Source organism: Corticium candelabrum, chromosome 1, assembly GCF_963422355.1.
Source record: "Corticium candelabrum chromosome 1, ooCorCand1.1, whole genome shotgun sequence".
Classification (NCBI taxonomy): domain Eukaryota; kingdom Metazoa; phylum Porifera; class Homoscleromorpha; order Homosclerophorida; family Plakinidae; genus Corticium; species Corticium candelabrum.
This window is the reverse complement of record NC_085085.1, coordinates 15,658,981-15,679,542: the sequence shown is the minus strand read 5'-3', so window position 1 is coordinate 15,679,542 and position 20,562 is coordinate 15,658,981. Positions and strand designations below refer to the sequence as shown.

Genomic DNA, 20,562 nt, shown 5'->3' with positions numbered 1-20,562 from the left:
ATTTCCCAGAGTTATTTCCCTTTATTTCAAAGTGTTACGTTCAGTCTTCACAATTAACCACCAGGCTTAACCTGTCAACATGTTGTATAGCATCGGCCGAAGGGGTTCAGCAAGGTGATCTGTTGGGTCCATTTTTGTTTCTCTTGCACTTCATCCTATACTAACAAAGGCCAACATCCACAATGGAAATACTCTAGCGCCTTCCTACTTGGATGACATCACAGTCCTTGGACCGAAACAGGAAGTCTTTCCATATATTCTGGATTGAAGGCGGATCTGCTTGAGATTGGTCTTGAGTTAAGGGACGAAAAGTGTGAAGCATTCTCTCCCAATGGAATCCAGGATTGGGATCTGCCTATTCCCGTGAGATCAGATGGCTTTGTGTTGTTGGGAACTCCACTTGGGAATAAACCCTTTGTGAAGGACTTTTGTTCAAGGTTAGTTGAGTGCGAGAAGTCTTTGCTATCCAAATTACCAATGCTCCAGGATAGTCAGTCGGCTGCATTACTTTTATGATATTGTGGAGTGCCTAAAGTCATGCATCTCTTACGCACTGTCCCTCCACGGTTGGTCTCTTCTGTGGCCAGTCAGCATGACAAAGAAATCAATACTACGTTTGAGAACATCATTGGCAGGAAACTAACAGCCAGACAACAGCAACAGCTCACGTTGGCCATCAAACATGGCGGCGTGGCCTCGCAGCAGCTACAGAGACCGCCAGTTCAGCATTTGTAGGAGCCTGGGCCAACAGACTGAGCAACCTTCCAGATAGAGAGCAGAGGCTCAGTGACATCTGCAGTGGTGTCACGGAAGACTTGGATTTAGCAGCTATACCAACTACAGAGGATCGGAAGGATGCTTTGAACGATCTCCATACAAGTGGTGTCAGTATGGTAAAAGAGTTACCATCTTTGAAACTGCTTACTGCAAAACCAAAACATCTTCAATCCAGACTGCAAGCCATCAGAAAAGACAGACAGTTTCAGAATTTCCTACAGTCCTGCCATACCAAAGAAGACCGCGCAAGGCTCATCAGTAGTGGGGGTTGTTTGGCTGGGAAATGGCTTGAGGCAATTCCTTGTTCACAAAATTTTAGTCTTACAAATGCTTGGTTTCGTACTGCAGCTTTTATGCGACTTGGAGTGTCCCTTCCTCAGCTGAGTAATATCAAGAAATGTATCAACCAATGTGGTAAGGACGTTGATCAGAAAGGTTACCATCTCCTAACATGCAAGTTTGGTGGTGGCCCCATTCGTCGTCACAATCACTTTCTGGACAGCTACTACGACATGCTGCGGTCTGTAGATTTCCGTTGTAAGAGATCACGGCTCAATTCGAAGGCAAGCAATGCCCTGATATTGCAGTTTACAACTACCGTGATAGCAAGAAGTTGTTGCTCGACATCACCGTGACCCACCCATGGTCAAAGACTAACTTATCAGGTAGCAGTGAAAGAGCTGGATTTGCTGCAACTGCTAAGGAGAAAGAGAAGAACACAAAATACCTGACAAAGGCGTCTAACCTTGGACACTTTTCCGACCTATTGCTATGGAGGTCTACGGAAGATGGGGGAAGGAGCGGAAGAGACACTAAAAGAAGCTTCATTGCTGGCACCATCTCTCTCAAACGTCTCTTCCAGCCACTTTAAGAGGGATTGGTCCATCCGGTTAGCTGTCTGTCTCCAAAAAGAAAATGCACAGATGATACGCAACAAGATCCTCAGCATTGTGGGTAAAACATCAATTGGCCAGGAAACTGTTAGCCTGCCAGCTGGACGATTCTTTGGTTTTAGCTAAATCGTAGTAGGGGCTCTTGGCCATGGTTAGTTTATTTTAGACATTTATCTGTTGTGATGGCAATATCTCTCAAATAAATGATGTAATGAGATTTGTGATAGGACGGATATTACATTAAATACAAATAATAAAACACAATTATTGTTATTACAGGGTGAGACTGCTTTAATGTATGCAGCAATTCATGGTTATGATTCACTAATTGTTATGTTATTATCAGCTAATGCTGATGGTAATCTGAAGGATAAGGTGAGTGTTTGTATTTGTTGTTGTTGTATGTGTTGATGTGATGTATGAGATGTTATGTACTAATAATAAATGTATTAATATTGAATATTATTATAATTTTATTTAATTAATAGAAAGTGGAGAAATACAAACAATTTATAGAAATTTGTTTTATATTTATTGGTTGGTTTTAAATAAATTATTATTTATATGTATGTATGTATGTATGTGTGTTTGTCCTTTTGTTTGTCTGTAGTTTTTCTGTCTCTTGGTTTGTTTGTGTTTTTGTCTGTCTGTTGTAGATTGTTTATTGTAAACGTCCAACCTAATACAGTAAACATTATATCACTAACAAGTTAGTAACTAAACGTTCAAAGAACCGTAGTGTAGGATTTATGAAATGAATCTGCTCTGTATGTTTGTCTGTCTGTTTGTCTGTCTGTCTTTATGTCTCTGTCTGTGTGTCTGTCTGTCTGTCTGTCTGTCTGTCTGTCTTTATGTCTGTCAATACCTATATTTCAAAGAACAACACTATTGCATTCTAGTCTGGCCCAAACGGTCGATGCCATAATTTAACTACGTGTGAATGAACTGTCAACTGTAAAGATCTTAGAATGTCCCAGCCTTGCTAACTTTCTGCTAATGACGCTAGCATTACATTTTTGCAAAGCTACCGACATGTATCTATGCCAGAATGTCTTAAAATCACGACTGTTCTTTCTTCCGTCTTCGTCTATAGACTGAAGTGACAGGCGGTGCTGGAATTGAGCTGCCTCTGAGCCTCAACGTCCGAAGTGTTCGAACAGTAATGGGATGCAGTTGGAGGGGAGGCCCCAGACATCCCTTTCTCTAGCATATTTCTCTGATTTCTTGACCTCACGGGTAGCTGCGGCCGTGCCGTCTTCCTGAGCTGCTCTAGAGATCACATGTAGTGCCCATGGGCGGGCCACTGAGATGTCCAGCTCAATGTCACAACCCTGTTGAGCGTCAAAGACAACGATGTCAGGGCGGTCGTCACTATTAACATAAAGATTTGTCGGTTCTCGCTGATGGGACATCTTCAAATGCTGTAGACAGTTGCTTCAAACACTAGTCAATGTCTCATGAGTCCATATTGGCCCACCGCCGGTCTTACATGTGAGAAGGTGATAGCTGTCTTTATCAATGTCTTTGCCGCATTCGCATATGGGGACAACAGAACCGAGGGGCATTTCAAGACCCAACCCCATGCGCATTGCTAAGCGAAAATCGCTGGGTTTTAATGCAAGCTTTGCAGAAGAAGGTATTGAGTCAAGCCATGCACCTGCTCCAAGTCCCTGTAGCGACCTGAACCGAGCAGCTGAGCGCTGAGATAGTGGGTTTGAGAGAATAGAGGACACAATTTGTTCCGTTTGCTCCGATTTTAGCTTTTGCTGTAGCTTTTTCGGGTTGTTGATAAGATCAACGAGGCTCTTATAACCTGGCAGGGCCTGCAAAAGGTGAGAGGCGATTGATCCTTTGTGACCTGGATGTTGGACTGCACGGGAGATATTTTTGACTAAGTCTGTGAGATCACCAAATGATTGAGAGAGGTGAGCTAGAGAACGGGCCCAACTTGATGCAAACGCGATTGGACACGTTGACACCATTGAGGACACGCTAAACCCACCGTTCCTGATTGGCAATGTTGCTTGCAGCCACTGTTGCTCCCCTATATCGCAACAGACCAATTGCCGGAAAGTTGCTTCCGTTAGCTCATCATGGAACCTGGTAGCGGGTTTCAGCAGAGTGGGATACACTGAGCGAGCAAGGTGATTTATTCGATTTGTGTGGCAATAGCGTAGAATTAGCATACCAGACTGGGAGTCATTCAAGGAAGCAAGTTCGTCACATAGACCTTGTCCTCCTTTAGCAAATTCCAAGCAAGTCTCGGTGACATAGTGTTAATGACCAATGGGAATCCTCAATATGATTGTTCCAGAAGACACAACTCGAATAGCTCTATCGAGATGGGGATGGTCTGGGAGACCATTGCACAGAAGCTCGCATTTCTCGATTGCTATGTTGAGACCAATTTCTTTTAAGCTAGACTCCGCATCGTTCAAGCATAATAAAAACATCCTCCATTGGCCCAATAAAAAACATATCGTCCAAGTAGGCTAGGACACAGGTGGATGGGTGGTTCTTCTGGAGGTCCAAAAGAAATGGATGCAAGGCAACAGAAAATAGCATGGTCCAAGGGGTCCCTTTGGTGGATTCCTTCCTCGGACCACAGAATGTGAACAATTTTCCCGTCGTTGAAAACCAAAGGACTGAAACCGGCATACATTTGATGGACATGTTGGTAGATGTCGGGGAATGCTTTTGCAACTTCAGGTAATAGATGGATCGTGATACCGAGTTGAAGGCATTTGTACAGGGACTATTCTGTTCAAGGGGACGATCCTGTTCACGTGGACTATTCTGTTTATATTTGCTCCTATTCTGTTCATATTTGCTCCTATTCTGTTCACCGGGGACTATTTTGTTCACACAATTTAAACCCATCCTAGTGGGGACTATCCTGTTCACCTGGGACTATCCTGTTCACGTGAACAGGATAGTCTCCGCTAGAGTGGGTTCAAATTGCGTGAACAAAATAGTCCCCGGTGAACAGAATAGGAACAAATATGAACAGAATAGTCCACGTGAACAGAATAGTCCCTGTACAGCATTTTTCAAGTCCGTTTTTAAGATGACCCAATCAGGATTGGATTCCAGAAGTAGACTAATATGATGTACAATAAGCTCTGGTCCTCCTGCAACCGCTACTCCATGTTGGAGGGGAGAAAGGAAGGATGAAAAAGATTCTTTCTTTTGTAGACACAAAGTCTTAGCCGTGAGCCGCCTGATACACTCGCCGACTGCGATTCTGTGTGTGTGTGTGTGTGTGTGTGTGTGTGTGTGTGTGTGTGTGTGTGTGTGTGTGTGTGTGTCTGTCTGTCTGTCTGTCTGTCTGTCTGTCAATACATGTATTTTCAAACATGGAACTATTATACATCACTGCAAAGTACATAACTATAACTAAAGTCCAACACTAGTAACAACATAAAACTTGCAAACTACATACGAGAGGCTAGACTCTCGAGCTAGGTACAAGATACGCAAGTCAGAAGAAATGAATCCAAAGAAGACCAGGAGATGGTGACGACAGAATCTGAGAAGACGCACTAGGCCACGAGGGCAAGGTAAGGCTGCGATAATCCCAGATGCTGAAGTCACAAGATGACTTGTCTGTCTGTCTGTCTGTCTGTCTGTCTGTCTGTCTGTCTGTCTGTCTGTCTGTCTGTCTGTCTATCACATATATTTCAAACATAAACTAGTATACAATATCAACAACCCCTAATTACTTGTGTCTATCAAGTATTCCTAAAGCAACTACATACTACAAAAAGAGACATAGATGTCCCTGTCTAAATCTAGTTGGTTTGACTGCGACAGTAACTCTAGAGAGAAGTAAGGAAAGGAGGGTAGACAGAGAACATGGGAGGGTGTACGAGAACATTGAACAGACTACGAAAGAAACGACGACATGATGACTGACAATCCAGAGAGAACAAGTAGAAGCTCCCAAGAGCAGATTTGGTTGCAACAGCAACTCTAGAGGGCAGTGATGGAGGGAAGGTAGACAGAGATGATGGACAGGTGTGTGAGAACATGAAACAACAAACATAACAACAACAACACAATGACTGACAATTCAGAGAACAAGTAGAAGCTTCATGAGCAGGTTTGGCTGCGACAACAACTCTAGAGAGCAACGACAAAGGGAGGGAAGATGGAGACGATAGATGATGATGAGTGAATGAGAACATAGGACAGACAAAAGAAGTAACGACACTATGAATGACTGACTATCCAGTGTCAGTGCAGACGTGTAGCCAAGTGAGACAATAAACAAACAAATACATACTACCTAACAGCAACAGGTGGGATCCATAAATGAGCAACAATGTCACTGGGACGGTAGCAGCCGAAGCTGCACACGTCAACTCTAACCTCCTCTTCTCTTTGTCTTTAGTTGAAGTCTTCACTGCACTCACAAATGGAAAAGCAACTTATCCAACGTTTGGGATCTGTCTGTCTGTCTGTCTGTCTGTCTGTCTGTCTGTCTGTCATTTATTTCTTACATCAAACTATGATACAATTCTGCAAAGAACTACAGTAATACAACTAGACTAAGTTCATTGAAAGCTAACATTACAGCAAACTTATATCTGTCAGTCAGTCTGTCTGTCTGTTTGTCTGTCTGTTTGTCTGTCTGTCTGTCTGTTCAATACATATATTTGAAACATGTCTGTTTGTCTGTCTGTCTGCTTTCGTATTATAATTATCTTCTTATGTTTCTTATTATAATTATCTGTTATTGTAGGATGGAAGGACAGCATTGCATTATGCTGCTGTCAACAATGACTCCAAAGTTGTTCGTATTCTGTTAGAGAATGGATGTGATATGAATATACAAAACAATGTAAGACATGTTGATGTGAATATGAATGATAATATTTGTAATCATTGTATTGTGAATTTGATGTTTGAGTGTGACAATAAATATGAATTCTGATTGTATTTAGACTCTCAATCCAGTTGATCATAAAAATCAATATTTGAACAATATTTATGAAATAAAACTAAAATTGTTTTGTGTTTGTTGAATTAGTTAATCATTTAATGTTATATTATACTACAGTAGATATGAGTTTCTATTTCTTATGTTTATCTCTTTGTCTCTTGTTTACTGATTTGTGTGGTTGGACAGTCTGTTTGTTGTTTGTATGTTTTGATTTTCTAAGTTTTCTGTCTTTCTTTCTCCATGTTTGTTTGTGTTTGTTTTCGTCTGCCAGTCTGTATGTGTTTGTTTGCTTGCCTGTCTGCCTGTTTGTCAGCCATCATGCTGTCTGCCCACCTGCTCACCTAGCTTGTGTAATCACCCGTCTGCGCTCCGACCTGCATGCGTATACCCACCAGCCTCCTTCCTATTCATCCACCTGCTTCCTATTTTGTACGTTTGTTTGTCTGTCTGTCTTTCTGACTGCTCGTCTGCCTACCGCTTGCCCATCTGTTTGCTTGTCTGTTTGCCTGTCTGTTTGTCTGTTTGCCTGTCTGTTTGTCTTTCTGTCTGTTTACCTGCTTATTTCTCTTTCTGTTTGTTTGTTTTCATGCTGCCAGGCAATCTGTCTGTCTGTCTTATCTGCCTTATCTACCTGCTTCTCTGTCTGAGAATTATCCTAGTGGTGTAAGCATCGCAGGGCTTAAATTAACGTCCATCTATTGGACATTAACCCAACAAATTGGTCTTACTGTGGAACACATGGCAATATGACAGAACATTTGTACGGACAACATCTCTAGCAGCAAGGTTTTGGGTGTAGTTTGTGTGAAATTTTGGTATGAAAACCATGCACTACAGTCACCTTGAATGTCCAAACAACATTCAAGTTCTTCTGACAAATGTCCAAACACTTGGAAAATACTAATTTTAGTTTTGGTGTTAGCACAGGTTTAGTTACTATTCAGGGTTCTAGCAGCTCACTACACCTTTACAACTGCTCTCTATGCATTCAGAGCTGACCGCTACTCTTTCGGTACTGGCTATGCATGTAGTAGGTACTGTACACTACACCTGCACACGTGCAGTTATATCTTTAGCATTGTATTGGTAATGAGAAACAATTTAATTAATTTAAGAATGTAATAGATACGTCACCATCAGTCTGCCACTCAGTGTGATTTGTAGAGGCTACTCCCACAAACCATCGGTAATTTTATTTCAGAAATTTGCACAGACACTACATGCCACGCCCATGTGCCAGACTTGTGTGCCATAGCCATACCGGTGCGCCTTCTAAAACTCCTGTCTAGAACCCTGCTAGTTTATAGAAAATTCTATTTATTTGGTTTGATCTACAGTCAATACTCCAGCAGGTGACAAGAAACATATAAGTATAAACTGATGTATTATACATCTTATTTTATTATCATGTATTTTGATGTGTTAATATTAGAAGATGTTAATCATACTTGGATATTGTGTGTATTTGACAGAGTGGACGAACTGCACTGCAAGTGGCCGAGAGATACGAGAAGAAAGCTGCTGCAGATGCAATCAAGTCATTTACTGTAAATTGTGTGTGTGTGTGTGTGTGTGTGTGTGTGTGTGTGTGTGTGTGTGTGTGTGTGTGTGCACGTGTATGTGTGTGTGTGTGTGTGTGCACGTGTATGTGTGTGTGCATATGTGTGTGTGTGTGTGTGTGTGTGTGTGTGTGTGTGTGTGTGTGTGTGTGTGTGTGTGTGTGTGTGTGTGTGTGTGTGTGTGTGTGTGTGTGTGTGTGCGTGTATGTGTGTGTGCATATGTGTGTGTGTGTGTGAGAGAGAGAGAGTGTGTGTGCGTGCATGCATGCATGCATGCGTGCGTGTGACTGTGTGTGTGTGTGTGTGTGTGTGTGTGTGTGTGTGTGTGTGTGTGTGTGTGTGTGTGTGTGTGTGTGTGTGTGTGTGTGTGTGTGTGTGTGTGTGTGTGTGTGTTGATATATTTACTTGTATGTATATTTATTTTAATGTGACATTGTGTATGTAGATGAGTTCTCCAACTGCATCTTCAGCATCAGTTGTACCTAACACCAGTAAGTCATAATGTAAACAATGATTGTAGAGTTTAATTTGTATAATTGCAACTCTTTAAGGAAATTGTGTCAGCAGCATGGGCTGCATGTAGATTTCAAATTATAGTACAGTACTATAGTGTTCCTCACTCATACAATTATTTGAATGTGATAGTCAATTATCTGAGTCTGGCAAACAGATTTATTTGATTGACGCATGCAAACATTTGTATACAAGCTGCATAAGTACCTGAATACATCTAATGTGTTGTATGTAGATAATCATTACAGTAAACGTTGACATGATAGACTGTAAAAGAGATCTAAATACATGTACCGTACAAGAAGTCTGTATTAACTGTATGAGATTTTCTACTGGTGAGGGTTGATTAGCAGTCACTATACATTATCACTAAATCCATTCTCTCGTGTGTCTTCAGTTCTAAACTTGGTGTAGCTTGCAACAACATCTAATTCACTTGGCATTGTTGATCAGTAACTATGAGTCATGTTACCTACGAGTCACGTTGATAATTTTTCAAAAAATAAATAAAAATTTAAATTATTGAAATTTAATTAATTTGTAATTTTACTTTTTGTGTTTGCAGGTTGCACAAGCTCAAGAGCAACAGCATCAAATATTCATCTTTGTACACCAGTGACACAAAGAATGAGGGTCAGCTGATTACTTTTGTATTGATGTTTGGGTTTTTGCATGGGTGGTGTTGTTTGAGATTTCCTACAGTGTAATTGCCTGTAGAACAAAGTTTGATGTATACATCATATTATTGTAATAATTTCTGTTGTTTTTACACAGACCACTACTCCTACACGACAACCTCCAAGACAAGTGGCTGGAAAAGGAGATGAACAGTTAGTAGAGCAGCTGATGCAACAAATAGAACAACTGAGAAATGAAGGTTCAGAAAAAGATAGAGAAATTGCTGAAGTACAGACAACATTGAGAGATGAGAGACTGCAACGAGAGCGGGCAATTGCCAAAGAGAGAAGAGAGAAAGGAGAACTCTTGCAAAGGTTCCAACAAGAACAAGAAGACAAACACAATGTTCAGAAGGATCTAGATGAAGCTCGAACACAAATCAAGCAACTAAGTGAAGAGAAAGCAAATCTTCAGCAACTACTGAATGAAAAGCAAAGAGAAAAGGCCACCATTGAAGAGATGCTGTCGGATGCTGACGCAGTAATTGAACGATACAAGCAAAGGCAACGAAGTGAAGTTCTCAATATTCCTTCACATGACATTCAATTGACTGGCACAGAACTAGGGCGTGGATCATATGGAGGTGAGATGCACAATACTGACATTCCTTTACTGCACTAGTTATCTTGTAGTGTAATTAGTAAAGCTTAGTGTGATTTAGTTGTTTGTGTTGGATATTGGCGTGACTGTCCTGTTGCTGTCAAACTGTTGTATGATCATTTGACTGCTGTTCAACGCAACATTCAACTTGTTCAACAAGAAGCATCCGTAGCATGGAAGATACATCATCCAAACATTGCTGCTGTTTGTGGTGTCACTCTGGAGTTAGAAGAGAAGAAGGCATGGATTATCACGGAATTACATAGCGGCTCCATGTCTGGTGTGATTGATGCATGTCAAGGAGATGTTGCACCTCTCACTTTACGAGAAAAAGTTAACATGACACACGATTCTTTGTGTGGACTAGATCACATTCACTCAATGGTAAGAACCATAATAGAAAGAGTATATCTTTTACAGATATAAATGGAAATAATCAAAGAAAATGTTGAAATAGTCATTTGAAAGCTAGATACACATATACAGACAAATGGGCAAAAAGACAGTGAGCCAGACATACAGACAGATGGACAGACAGAAGACATACAGACAGACGGACAGACTGACAGGCAGGCAAACAGACAGGCCATTAGACAGATAGACAGTTTGACAGACAAAAGGTTTTTCAACATTTTATGTGAGTATTGATATTGTAATGTGTTATGACAATATATATATATATATATATATATATATATATATATATATATATATATATATATATATATATATATATATATATATATATGTATATTGAGCACACATGCACACACACACACACACACACACACACACACACACACACACAACACACACACAACACACACACACACAACACACACACAACACACACACACACACACACACATTATACACCCAAAGATATTTTATTGTTACAAGCATCTCAAAGGAAGGAGCAACAGCAGCAAAGAGTGAAGACAGAAGCGATAAAGTACACACCAATACATACGTACATGCTTTGAACATATGTACATACATACAGACAGACACACAGACTCACACGAGACAGACAGACAAGCATGTTGGCTTTATAGACAGACGGTTAGACAAGTAGAAAGAATGAGACATCTGTAAATGTGACACTTACATATAATGAGTTTGCAAATAAAAAAATTAGGAATTTAGTTAGAAAATAGGAATAGATCAGTAGACAAATAAAATTTTACAGACAGGCTATTATCAATATAAACAAAACTACACATCAACACAGACTTTATTTTTGTATTAATTGTGATTTGCGTACTTTGTTGTGTCGTCATAGCAACCTAAGGAGATTCTTCACGGTGACATCTGTCCAAGGAACATCCTGGTTACAGCAACGATGAGAGCCAAACTGGGTGATCTAGGAGCCGCTCGTTTTCAAGATGCTTCACTTTCAGTCGGTCCGCTCAGTCCACAGTACACACCTCCTGAGAGATTTGATGTTCCAACTTTACCAAAAAGCAACAAGACGGACGTGTACAGTATGGGAGTGACCATATGTGAGCTCTTCACTGCTCTCTTTCCAGATCGTGAACAAAGGATGGATCAAGTCGTACTCATCCGTGAGATAAATGTTCGGGCTCTATGTAAGCACTTGATGAGAGATGATCCTGCCACACGACCGACAGCAACAGAAGCCCGTCATATTATCAGTCGTATTCGTGATACAGACGAGTATAAAGCATGTCCTCCTAAACGAATGGTAAAGGGCAAGATGGATGGACTAGCTGATGTCACTCTCGTTTAGTCCATTTGGTGAAGTTTACATTTGATTGAACCATGTGTTTGTTACTTGACACTATTTATATGTTGTTACAAGGTATTCATTTTAATTAACAATTAGACAGTATTGCGTTGCATGTATCTTATAAACAAATTTCAAAACGCAAGAATCACAAACCAGACTACCAACCAAACTTTAAAAAATTGGAGCCCCGTATGTGGGTTTTTTCTAAGTATGGTCTGGGCTCCCAAGGCAACATCTTGACGCAAGCGCAAACAATCATTTCGGCGTCTGTACAACATGCTGCGCTTCCAGGTCGGTCGCTTGGCATCATGCTCATCGAGAGCGTTCTCTACAACAAGCGTAAGACGCACACGTCACTCTAACAATCAATCGCTTACGGCAGAGGTTTTTTCTTAGAAAGCGAACGCGAAAGTGGCTCTACTGGGCGCGTCTGGTGGCATCGGACAGCCAATGGGACTACTTCTCAAGCAGTCACCGCTCGTAACAGAACTAGCATTATACGACATAGTTAATACGCCTGGTTAGAGACACAGAATGTCACGATCATGACACGCACGGGTGAGCAACAGGTTTTGCGTAGGCGTGGCAGCTGATTTGAGTCACATCAACACGCGAGCAGAAGTAACCGGATTTCAAGGATCCGAGCAACTGGCGTTGGCTCTGGCCGGCGCTCAAGTCGTCGCGATACCGGCTGGACTGCCTCGCAAGCCGGGAATGACGAGAGACGATTTGTTCAACACAAACGCGAGTATCGTGAAACAGTTGACCGAGGAAGCGGCCAAGTGAGACGATTTGATCGGATTTCGATGTGTGTGTGATTGTGTTCGTTTAGGGTATGTCCAGACGCGATGATCTGCATCATTTCTAATCCGGTAAGTCAGTGAGACGACGAATTGATATACATATAACCGGAAATAGAATTAATTGTAATTTTTTAAAAGTTTGTATGAAGTTATTAGCGTTGAAATACACACAGGATGTTGTCCAGATGTTGATCACACTAAATACAGATTGGAAATGTTTGTGTGTGTGTGTGTGTGTGTGTGTGTGTGTGTGTGTGTGTGTGTGTGTGTGTAACGTTTAGTCTCGGGCAGAGCAGCATAATTAAGTATTTGACTAATTTAAAAACTTACACATGTACATTACAACGTCTTATTTGATCACATGATTTGGTTAGATGTCCATATCTGTGATTTGCATTTAAATTATTAGCATGAAGATCAGGACACACACACACACACACACACACACACACACACACACACACACACACACACACAGAAGGAATTCCAGATGTTGATCGTACCTCTACAGATTGGAAACAGACTTGTTTTGCGTTCCTTTGAAATGTGGATATGGTGTGTAGTCTCAGACAGAGCAGTATTGTAAACAGCAGTGATATTTAGATAATTATTGTGTTGACTAGCAACACATAAACTTTTGTTGACACACACTTCAACATTAATGCAGCTATCTGGTCACGTGATTGGGTGCTATGTAGTTGTGTGATTTGGTGCTATCTGGTCACGTGATATGTTGCTATATGGTCACGTGATTTATTGCTATTTGGTCACGTGATTTGTTACTATCTGATCACTGATCTGACATTATCTGGTTACTCAACCTGGTGCTATTGGGTCATGTGATTTGGTTAGATTTTCTAATTTGTGATTTATCTGTTTACGTTGTTCTTGTCTTGTTTTCTATTGGAGTATGTTCTTTGCAAGTCACGTGACATTTACAAAATTTCATCATGACTAAATTAGTGTTTGTGGACTGAGAAATGGTGTTGCTCACGTGAGAATGTGGGTTGGCAGTGTTTCTTAATTAGATATTGTACCTAATTTATTACACATTTAATTAATATATATTATTAATGTTATTTGTTTGTTATTATTTACGTTCATCTCAGGTCAATTCCACTGTTCCTATCACATCAGAAGTCTTCAAGAAGGCAGGAGTCTACAATCCAAGAAAGTCAGTCATATCATTCCTATTCTATTGGCCTCATACAACTCACAATAATTATTATTGTCTAGAATATTTGGAGTCACCACACTAGACATCGTGCGAGCGAATACATTCGTAGCAAAATTGAAGGTTTGATGTTATTTTTGGCTGAGGCCAGACTGTCAACTAAATTTTTGATGCTCACATTCTTGGAGTGAAAACCAGACCAACTGACCAAAAATAAAAATAATGTATAATGATCACGTGGCATTCTGGGCATGCGCAGTTTATGAGGCATGACCTACATGACAAACAATAAAAATGATGCAGATACTGAAAGAAGCAGAATGTTGGTTTGTGTGATGTAACACTCACAGGGTCATTGATATCTAATTGCAGTACGTTATTGTGCATAGGCACATTAGATTTTATCAATTCTATTTTTAGTAATTTTTTATTAATTTATTTTTATTAATTTATTTTTATTAATTTATTTTTATTAATTTATTTTTATTAATTTACTTTTATTAATTTATTTTTATTAATTTGTTTTTATTAATTTGTTTTTATTAATTTATTTTTATTAATTTATTTTTATTATTTATTTTTATTAATTTATTTTTATTATTTATTTTTATTAATTTATTTTATTAATTTGTTTTTATTAATTTATTTTTATTATTTATTTGTATTATTTATTTTTATTAATTTATTTCTATTTTATTATTAGTAATTTTATTTTTAGTAATTTTTCAGTAATTTAATTTTTTCAAAATAATTAATTAGTGTAATTTTATTTTTAGTAATTTTTCAGTAATTTAATTTTTTTCAAAATAATTAATTAGTGTAATTTTATTTTTAGTAATTTTTCAGTAATTTAATTTTTTTCAAAATAATTAATTAGTGTAATTTTAATTTTATTTAAGCTCAAATATTGACCTCAAAATTTGAGCATCAAGAAATTTAATTGGTATGGCTTGAGAGAGAGAGAGAGAGAGAGAGAGTGTGTGTGTGTGTGTGTGTGTTTGTGGAATGAGTGTGGAGATGTTGTTGTTAGGGATTGAATGTTGATGATGTGAACGTTCCAGTGATTTGTGGCCATTCAGGAGTGACAATCATTCCTCTACTTTCGCAGGTGAAAGACAACGTGATGTATTTGTGTCACAATAGAAACTGTTGATGTGCAATGTTATGAGTGTAGTCAACACAAAATGTGTGTGTACGCACGTGTGCATGTGTGTGTACGCACGTGTGCATGTGTGTGTGTGTGTGTGTGTGTGTGTGTGTGTGTGTGTGTGTGTGTGTGTGTGTGTGTGTGTGTGTGTGTGTGTGTGTATGTGTGTGTGTGCACACGCGCGTGTGTGCATGTATGCGTGCGCATGCATGTGTGTGTGTGTGTCTGTGTGTGTGTGTGTGTGTGTGTGTGTGTGTGTGTGTGTGTGTGTGTGTGTGTGTGTGTGTGTGTGTGTGTGTGTGTGTGTGTGCATTTTCACGTTGTACATTGTTGGTAGGCATACAAACCAACGTTGTATGACTAGGGGCATGCTTTCTGTGGTGGCAAGTTGTACATACAATACACTAATTGTATTAATTTATGTTGTTGCTTGGTGCAGACGACCCCGTCTGTATCCTTTAGTCAAGATGATATTGAAAAGCTAACACAACGAATACAAAATGCTGGAACTGAAGTTGTCGACGCGAAAGCTGGAACAGTCAGTCACTCATATTATATTAAATTTTTTATAAATAAATTAAATAAATTTTAAATTTTTTTAAATTTAAAAGGAAAAATATTAAATATATTAAAATATTAAGAAAAATTAAAAAATTAATTATTAAAGAAAAACTAAAAAAATAAAAATAAAAATAATAAGTAAAATTAAAAATAAAAAATATTAAGAAAAATTTAAAAATAATTAAAAATAAAATATATTAAGAAAATAAAAATCTCTAATAAACTTTTAAACAAAAATTAAAAATATTAAGAAATTTTTAAAAAAAATTGAAATAAAAAAGATTTAAAAAATAAAAAATAAAATGTATTAAGAAAAATTATAAAATTAAACCTAAAACATTTAAGAAATTAATTTACAAAAATTAAAAAATTATTATACATATATTAATTAAACTTATTAAGAAAATTTAAAACATTTAAAAAAATTATTTTTTAATTATAAAATTAAAAAATATTATACATATATTAAAAATTAAGAAAGTTTAAAAATAAAAATTTTTTTAAAATTGAAAAAAATATATACATATACTAAAAATTTAAGAAAAATAAAGAAAATTAAGAAAAATTAAAAATATCTCCATATATTAAAAATTTAATAAACATTACAAAATTAAAAATTAAAATGAAAATTGAAAAAAAATTGAAAATATAGAGAGTATTATACTAAAAAGACTCATCACTTCAATTGCTTTGCCTTTCTTCAGGGTTCAGCAACACTAAGTATGGCATATGCAGGAGCTAGATTTGTGTACTCAGTGAGTGGACATTCTCATGTTGAATACTACTTGACTATCTAATGTAATTGTTTAGCTGTTAGAGGCAATGAAGGGCAAGGATGTTGTAGAGTGTGCGTATGTCAAGTCAGACGTGGCTGATTCACCTTACTTTGCTACTCCCATTAGACTTGGAGTGAGAGAAGAGATTATTATGAGTGGTGGGTAGTGCATTTGAATGTGATGTTTGCCTTCTAGCCAAATGGAATCGAAGAAAATTTGGGGACAGGGAAATTATCAGACTACGAGCAGCAAAAACTACAAGAAGTATGTTGATGTGTTGTTGTGTTGTGTTGTGTTTTTGTTGTGTTGTTGTGTTGTATTATGTTGTTGTGTTGTGTTGTGTTGTGTTGTGTGTATTGTATTGTGTTGTTGTGTTGTGTTGTGTTGTTTTGTAGTGTGTTGTGTTGTTGTATTGTTGTGTTGTGTTGTTGTATTGTATTGTTGTGTTGTGTTGTTGTATTGTGTTGTGTTTTTGTATTGTTGTGTTGTGTTGTTGTATTGTATTGTGTTGTTGTGTTGTGGTATTGTGTTGTATTGTGTTGTTGTGTTATTGTGTTGTATTGTGTTGTTATGTTGTGTTGTATTGTGTTGTGTTATTGTGTTGTATTGTGTTGTTATGTTGTGTTGTGTTGTATTGTGTTGTTGTGTTATTGTGTTGTTGTTGTGTTGTATTGTGTTGTATTGTGTTGTTGTGTTATTGTGTTGTAGTGTGTTGTATTGTGTTGTTGTGTTGTGTTGGTGTGTTGTGTTGGTGTGTTGGTGTGTTGTATTGTGTTGTTGTGTTATTTTGTTGTGTTGTATTGTGTTGTTGTATTTTGTTGTGTTGTGTTGTTGTGTTATTGTATTATTGTTATGTTATTACATCGTGTTGTATTGTTGTGTTATTGCTACCAATACTCTACAGTCATTCAACCCTTTGTTTTCCAGGCGATGACCGAACTACAAGCGAACATCGCAAAAGGCGAAAATTTCATGAAATCGTGAATAACTTGTTGGTGCTAGGAGCTGTTTTATTGGTAATGTATGAACGAATGTCACTGCATGCATAGGTTAGATGGTTAGATGGGATGTGAATGCTCGTCGCTTTACTGTCTGTTTAATTAACATATATAACATTCAACGGCAATCTCAAGTCCACACCCACGCATCTATACAGTTGTTATCAACTATGAAGTTTCGGGCGCTCGTCCAGGACGAGTCCGGAAGAAACTTGGCAAAACGGCCGCCGCCGGGTTGATATAAAGTGGCGGCTTTTCCGGATTGACTTGTGAGATGAACTGTCGAAGAATGTGTTGTAAACTGGACACGTACATCACACTGTCTTCGTACAACGAGTTGAAAAGATGAGGGCTCGACGGTTCGAGATCGCGGCTGTACACACGTATGCCGTTCCTCACGTGGCAACACGTGCAGAGCATCGTGTGGTAGTACTGCCGCCCTTCATCGAGATACGGATGCGAGAGAGCGTCGAAACACGAGATTCTTTTCTTAGGGTCAAAGATGAGAAACTGGCAGAGAAGATGAACGGCTTCGTGTGTCGCGTTCGATGAGAGATTGTTGAGATTGTTCAGTTGGCTTTGCTTGTTTTGCTTCGAGATGTGCATACGAGCTGCCTCACACGCACAATGCAGTTCTGTGAGAGTCGGAGTTCCTAGAAGGTCTGTGATCTCGTCTAGCTGAGTGATCGGACTCGACGCGTGGAAGAGAACGGCACGGCCGAGTAACTCTGCGAATATACATCCGATTGACCACATGTCGATGGCAGAGTCGTAATGTGGGCAGCCGGCTAGTATCTCAGGGGCTCGATAATACAGAGTGACGACTTCTTGTGTCATGGCAGTCGATGCATCAGATGCAGCCATACGAGCCAAACCAAAATCACAGATCTAGTGTCGTAACAAATTTGAGTAGATTATATGGAGATCGATGAGACAAAGACGATACCTTCAGAGAGCAATCCTTATGGACGAGGAGATTTCCTGGTTTCAAGTCACGATGGAGGATACCGGTTGAGTGCAAGTACTTCATGCCTGGAAGGGAAATGGATTGTTTACAACAAACAAATTTTGTTCTTACTTTAGATTCGTTCACCTCGCAAGATCTGATAGAGAAAAATTTTGATGTGTGAGTCTGTGAGAAATAAAGAGGAATATATGACTTTGTGGAGATCTGACATCATCAATTCAAATAACACGTGACTGCAGCAAGTCAAGTCAACAAACAACTCAAGTAGTAATAACAAACCTGTTCACCCAGCGTACACATAAGCAAGTCACTAACGTGCGGTTAGCATACTACAATCCCACCCGTTGCTTGCCCAGCGTACGCGCGTTAGCTACCATACTACACAACGGTTTGTAGTCTCGCGTGGCCAGACGTTCGCGCGGGGGTTGTTGGCGGCTAGTATGAATGACGTCATGACTAGCTGTTACCGCGCAAAATGACTAGTACAGGTAGTTACAATATATGAAATTGTCCTTTTCATCATACAATTTTCTATTGTGAACTGTAAATTAACTTGAGCGCAGACGGAGATCTGCTCCTCCTCCGCAGCAGGTAGTTGACCGGATGTCAGAATTACAAGACTGATTGGATGGATTGCGTTCTTTGCAAAGCGACTAGGAAACCTGCGACACGCCGTTTAGTGCACAGTTCTCGCAATGAACATCTTAAGGTGATCTTAGAAGAGTTTGTGACCGCGTTTTACCCTGATTCGGTGAGCGTAAAGCCTGGTTCACAATATGACGCCGACGCTGAGTTGAGCGTCAAACTTCAAAGAAACCGCCTCGACATTGGCGGCATCCTTTGATGTTGACGCCGACGTCGACGCTGGAATAGGATTCGTTTCTATTGTCGACGTCGGCGTCAATATTGTGAACCAGGCTTAATGCTCCCACCACACTCTTGACTCTGTCGACCTTGCGCAAGAAATCTAGAGAAGTCGAAATCCCTACGAGATGAGCTCAATAGGAAGAAGGCAGAGTTGCGAGGGCAGGTCAACGCCGTTGGGAAATTGCATGGTCTAGATGTTCAGGTTCAGCGAGTAGAGAGTGATATGAACCATCAGAACGTGCGCGCTTGATACCGATGTCAGCGTCTTCAACTCGAGCTCGTTCTCCAGTAAAACGGTCTGCCAAAGAGTCTGGTATCAATCCTCCTAGCACTAAAAAACGCAGGTACGACAAACGGTAGGATAGCGTAGCACAGCAACTTGCCATCGCCGGTGGGAAAGAACACAAAAACGTCTCTACCTCCTACAAAGTGTTTCACTACCTGTTCCTGTAAAGGTCGAAGCTCGAGGTACCCCATAGACTTAGTTGCAAGCAGAATGGCAAGTGAAATCGACTCTTCATCGTACATCATTTTCGCGATTGAAGTCATGAAGTCCCGGACGTGGTAGTTACGCTACGCCCATAATTGCGGTTCTGCAACGTGATTGGTCACACCAACAAACCCGGCCAGTGTCCAGACGTACTACAAGTTCCTCCTCCCCGCACGCCCCTCCCCCGCGCGCAAGCATCTCGCCACGCGAGACTAGGTTTGAATGTACGTACGTACTAACTAAAAGGTGGCGAAAACGTCACATCGTCGCGGGAGTCATGGTATGTCATAACTTTACAAATACCATTCATTCCGGAAGTCTATGCAACGTGACGACCAAACAACGCGGCGCCAACCCAGACGGTCGGGTCTTCCTTACTGAAAGAGGAAAAGGATACACTTCAGTGAAATAGAGAGACGAAGGTTTCACAACATCAAGCGCGGCCAACACCTACAAAGAGAGAGAGAAAACCATGAATGAATATAATAACCGGAAGTGGCGCACGTGTTCGTCACGAGCGCTCGCCAAAAGCCGTTACGTTGTCATGCTTCAGAAAGAAAAGCATCTTCAGCTCACGAACAACACGCCTGGCCGCAGCGACGCTATCAAAGACGTTCGTCATGCGTTTGAGCGCCACGCGACGCCCATCCCGCGGGTTTGTCACTTCCCTAGAGACAACAAAGTAGCAACAGTTATTTTCCCGCGTTTCGCTCGTCGCGGATTGGTCGGCTTACCAGACGACACCAAACGAGCCGAATCCAACGGGTTTCTCACTTTCAACGATAGGAGAGGAGAGGGTAGGATGGGTAGGAAGCACACGGCGAGGTGTATGACAAGCAGTCACCTCCCACTGAGATACAGCAGGAGGAGGAAGAGTTGCCATCACCTACGTTCTACGCTACGCTTAGACCGACATCACCGTGACCGTCAGCTAGCCGAGAACGGACATCTGATGTGATGCGACAAACGCCATGTGGTTGGCACAGTGCCCGGATTATTCTTTCCATGTTTACCGCTTAACGCGCTTTACATTAAACTAATGTACGTGTACACATAAATACCAA

General features: G+C 39.9%; 4 protein-coding genes across 5 annotated transcripts in view; 2 read left to right on the top strand and 2 right to left on the bottom strand.

The window, feature by feature from the left end:
- LOC134193243 (probable serine/threonine-protein kinase DDB_G0281745) overlaps positions 1-11,872 on the top strand; it is a 12,713-nt gene extending 841 nt beyond the window's left edge. For both annotated transcript variants that reach the window (XM_062662067.1, XM_062662075.1), the window contains 8 exons: positions 1,950-2,045; positions 6,415-6,513; positions 8,088-8,162; positions 8,620-8,665; positions 9,253-9,320; positions 9,462-9,948; positions 10,027-10,349; positions 11,248-11,872. In XM_062662067.1, coding sequence (XP_062518051.1) covers positions 1,950-2,045; positions 6,415-6,513; positions 8,088-8,162; positions 8,620-8,665; positions 9,253-9,320; positions 9,462-9,948; positions 10,027-10,349; positions 11,248-11,715 — 1,662 coding nt within the window. In that variant the 3' untranslated portion in view covers positions 11,716-11,872. The remainder of the gene's footprint in view (positions 1-1,949; positions 2,046-6,414; positions 6,514-8,087; positions 8,163-8,619; positions 8,666-9,252; positions 9,321-9,461; positions 9,949-10,026; positions 10,350-11,247) is intronic.
- LOC134190750 (uncharacterized) lies at positions 3,107-4,171 on the bottom strand. Its single transcript, XM_062659259.1, has one exon. The coding sequence runs from the start codon at positions 3,854-3,856 to the stop codon at positions 3,107-3,109; it is 750 nt and encodes a 249-aa protein (XP_062515243.1). The 5' UTR covers positions 3,857-4,171.
- Positions 11,873-11,959: 87 nt separating the features above from the next.
- Positions 11,960-17,296, top strand: LOC134186404 (malate dehydrogenase, mitochondrial-like). The gene is made up of 12 exons (XM_062654376.1): positions 11,960-12,054; positions 12,112-12,235; positions 12,296-12,497; positions 12,548-12,587; positions 13,628-13,692; positions 13,755-13,815; positions 14,723-14,800; positions 15,279-15,377; positions 16,105-16,155; positions 16,211-16,309; positions 16,372-16,440; positions 17,104-17,296. The coding sequence occupies exons 1-12, from the start codon at positions 11,992-11,994 to the stop codon at positions 17,158-17,160; spliced, it is 1,008 nt and encodes a 335-aa protein (XP_062510360.1). The 5' UTR covers positions 11,960-11,991; the 3' UTR covers positions 17,161-17,296.
- Positions 17,257-20,381, bottom strand: LOC134186394 (serine/threonine-protein kinase NLK2-like). The gene is made up of 6 exons (XM_062654364.1): positions 20,233-20,381; positions 20,037-20,166; positions 19,896-19,948; positions 18,268-18,374; positions 18,121-18,206; positions 17,257-18,062 (listed from the first exon to the last, which is right to left on the bottom strand). Exons 1-6 carry the CDS (start codon positions 20,379-20,381, stop codon positions 17,343-17,345), a joined length of 1,245 nt encoding a protein of 414 aa, XP_062510348.1. The 3' UTR covers positions 17,257-17,342.
- Between the last annotated feature and the right edge of the window lie 181 nt (positions 20,382-20,562).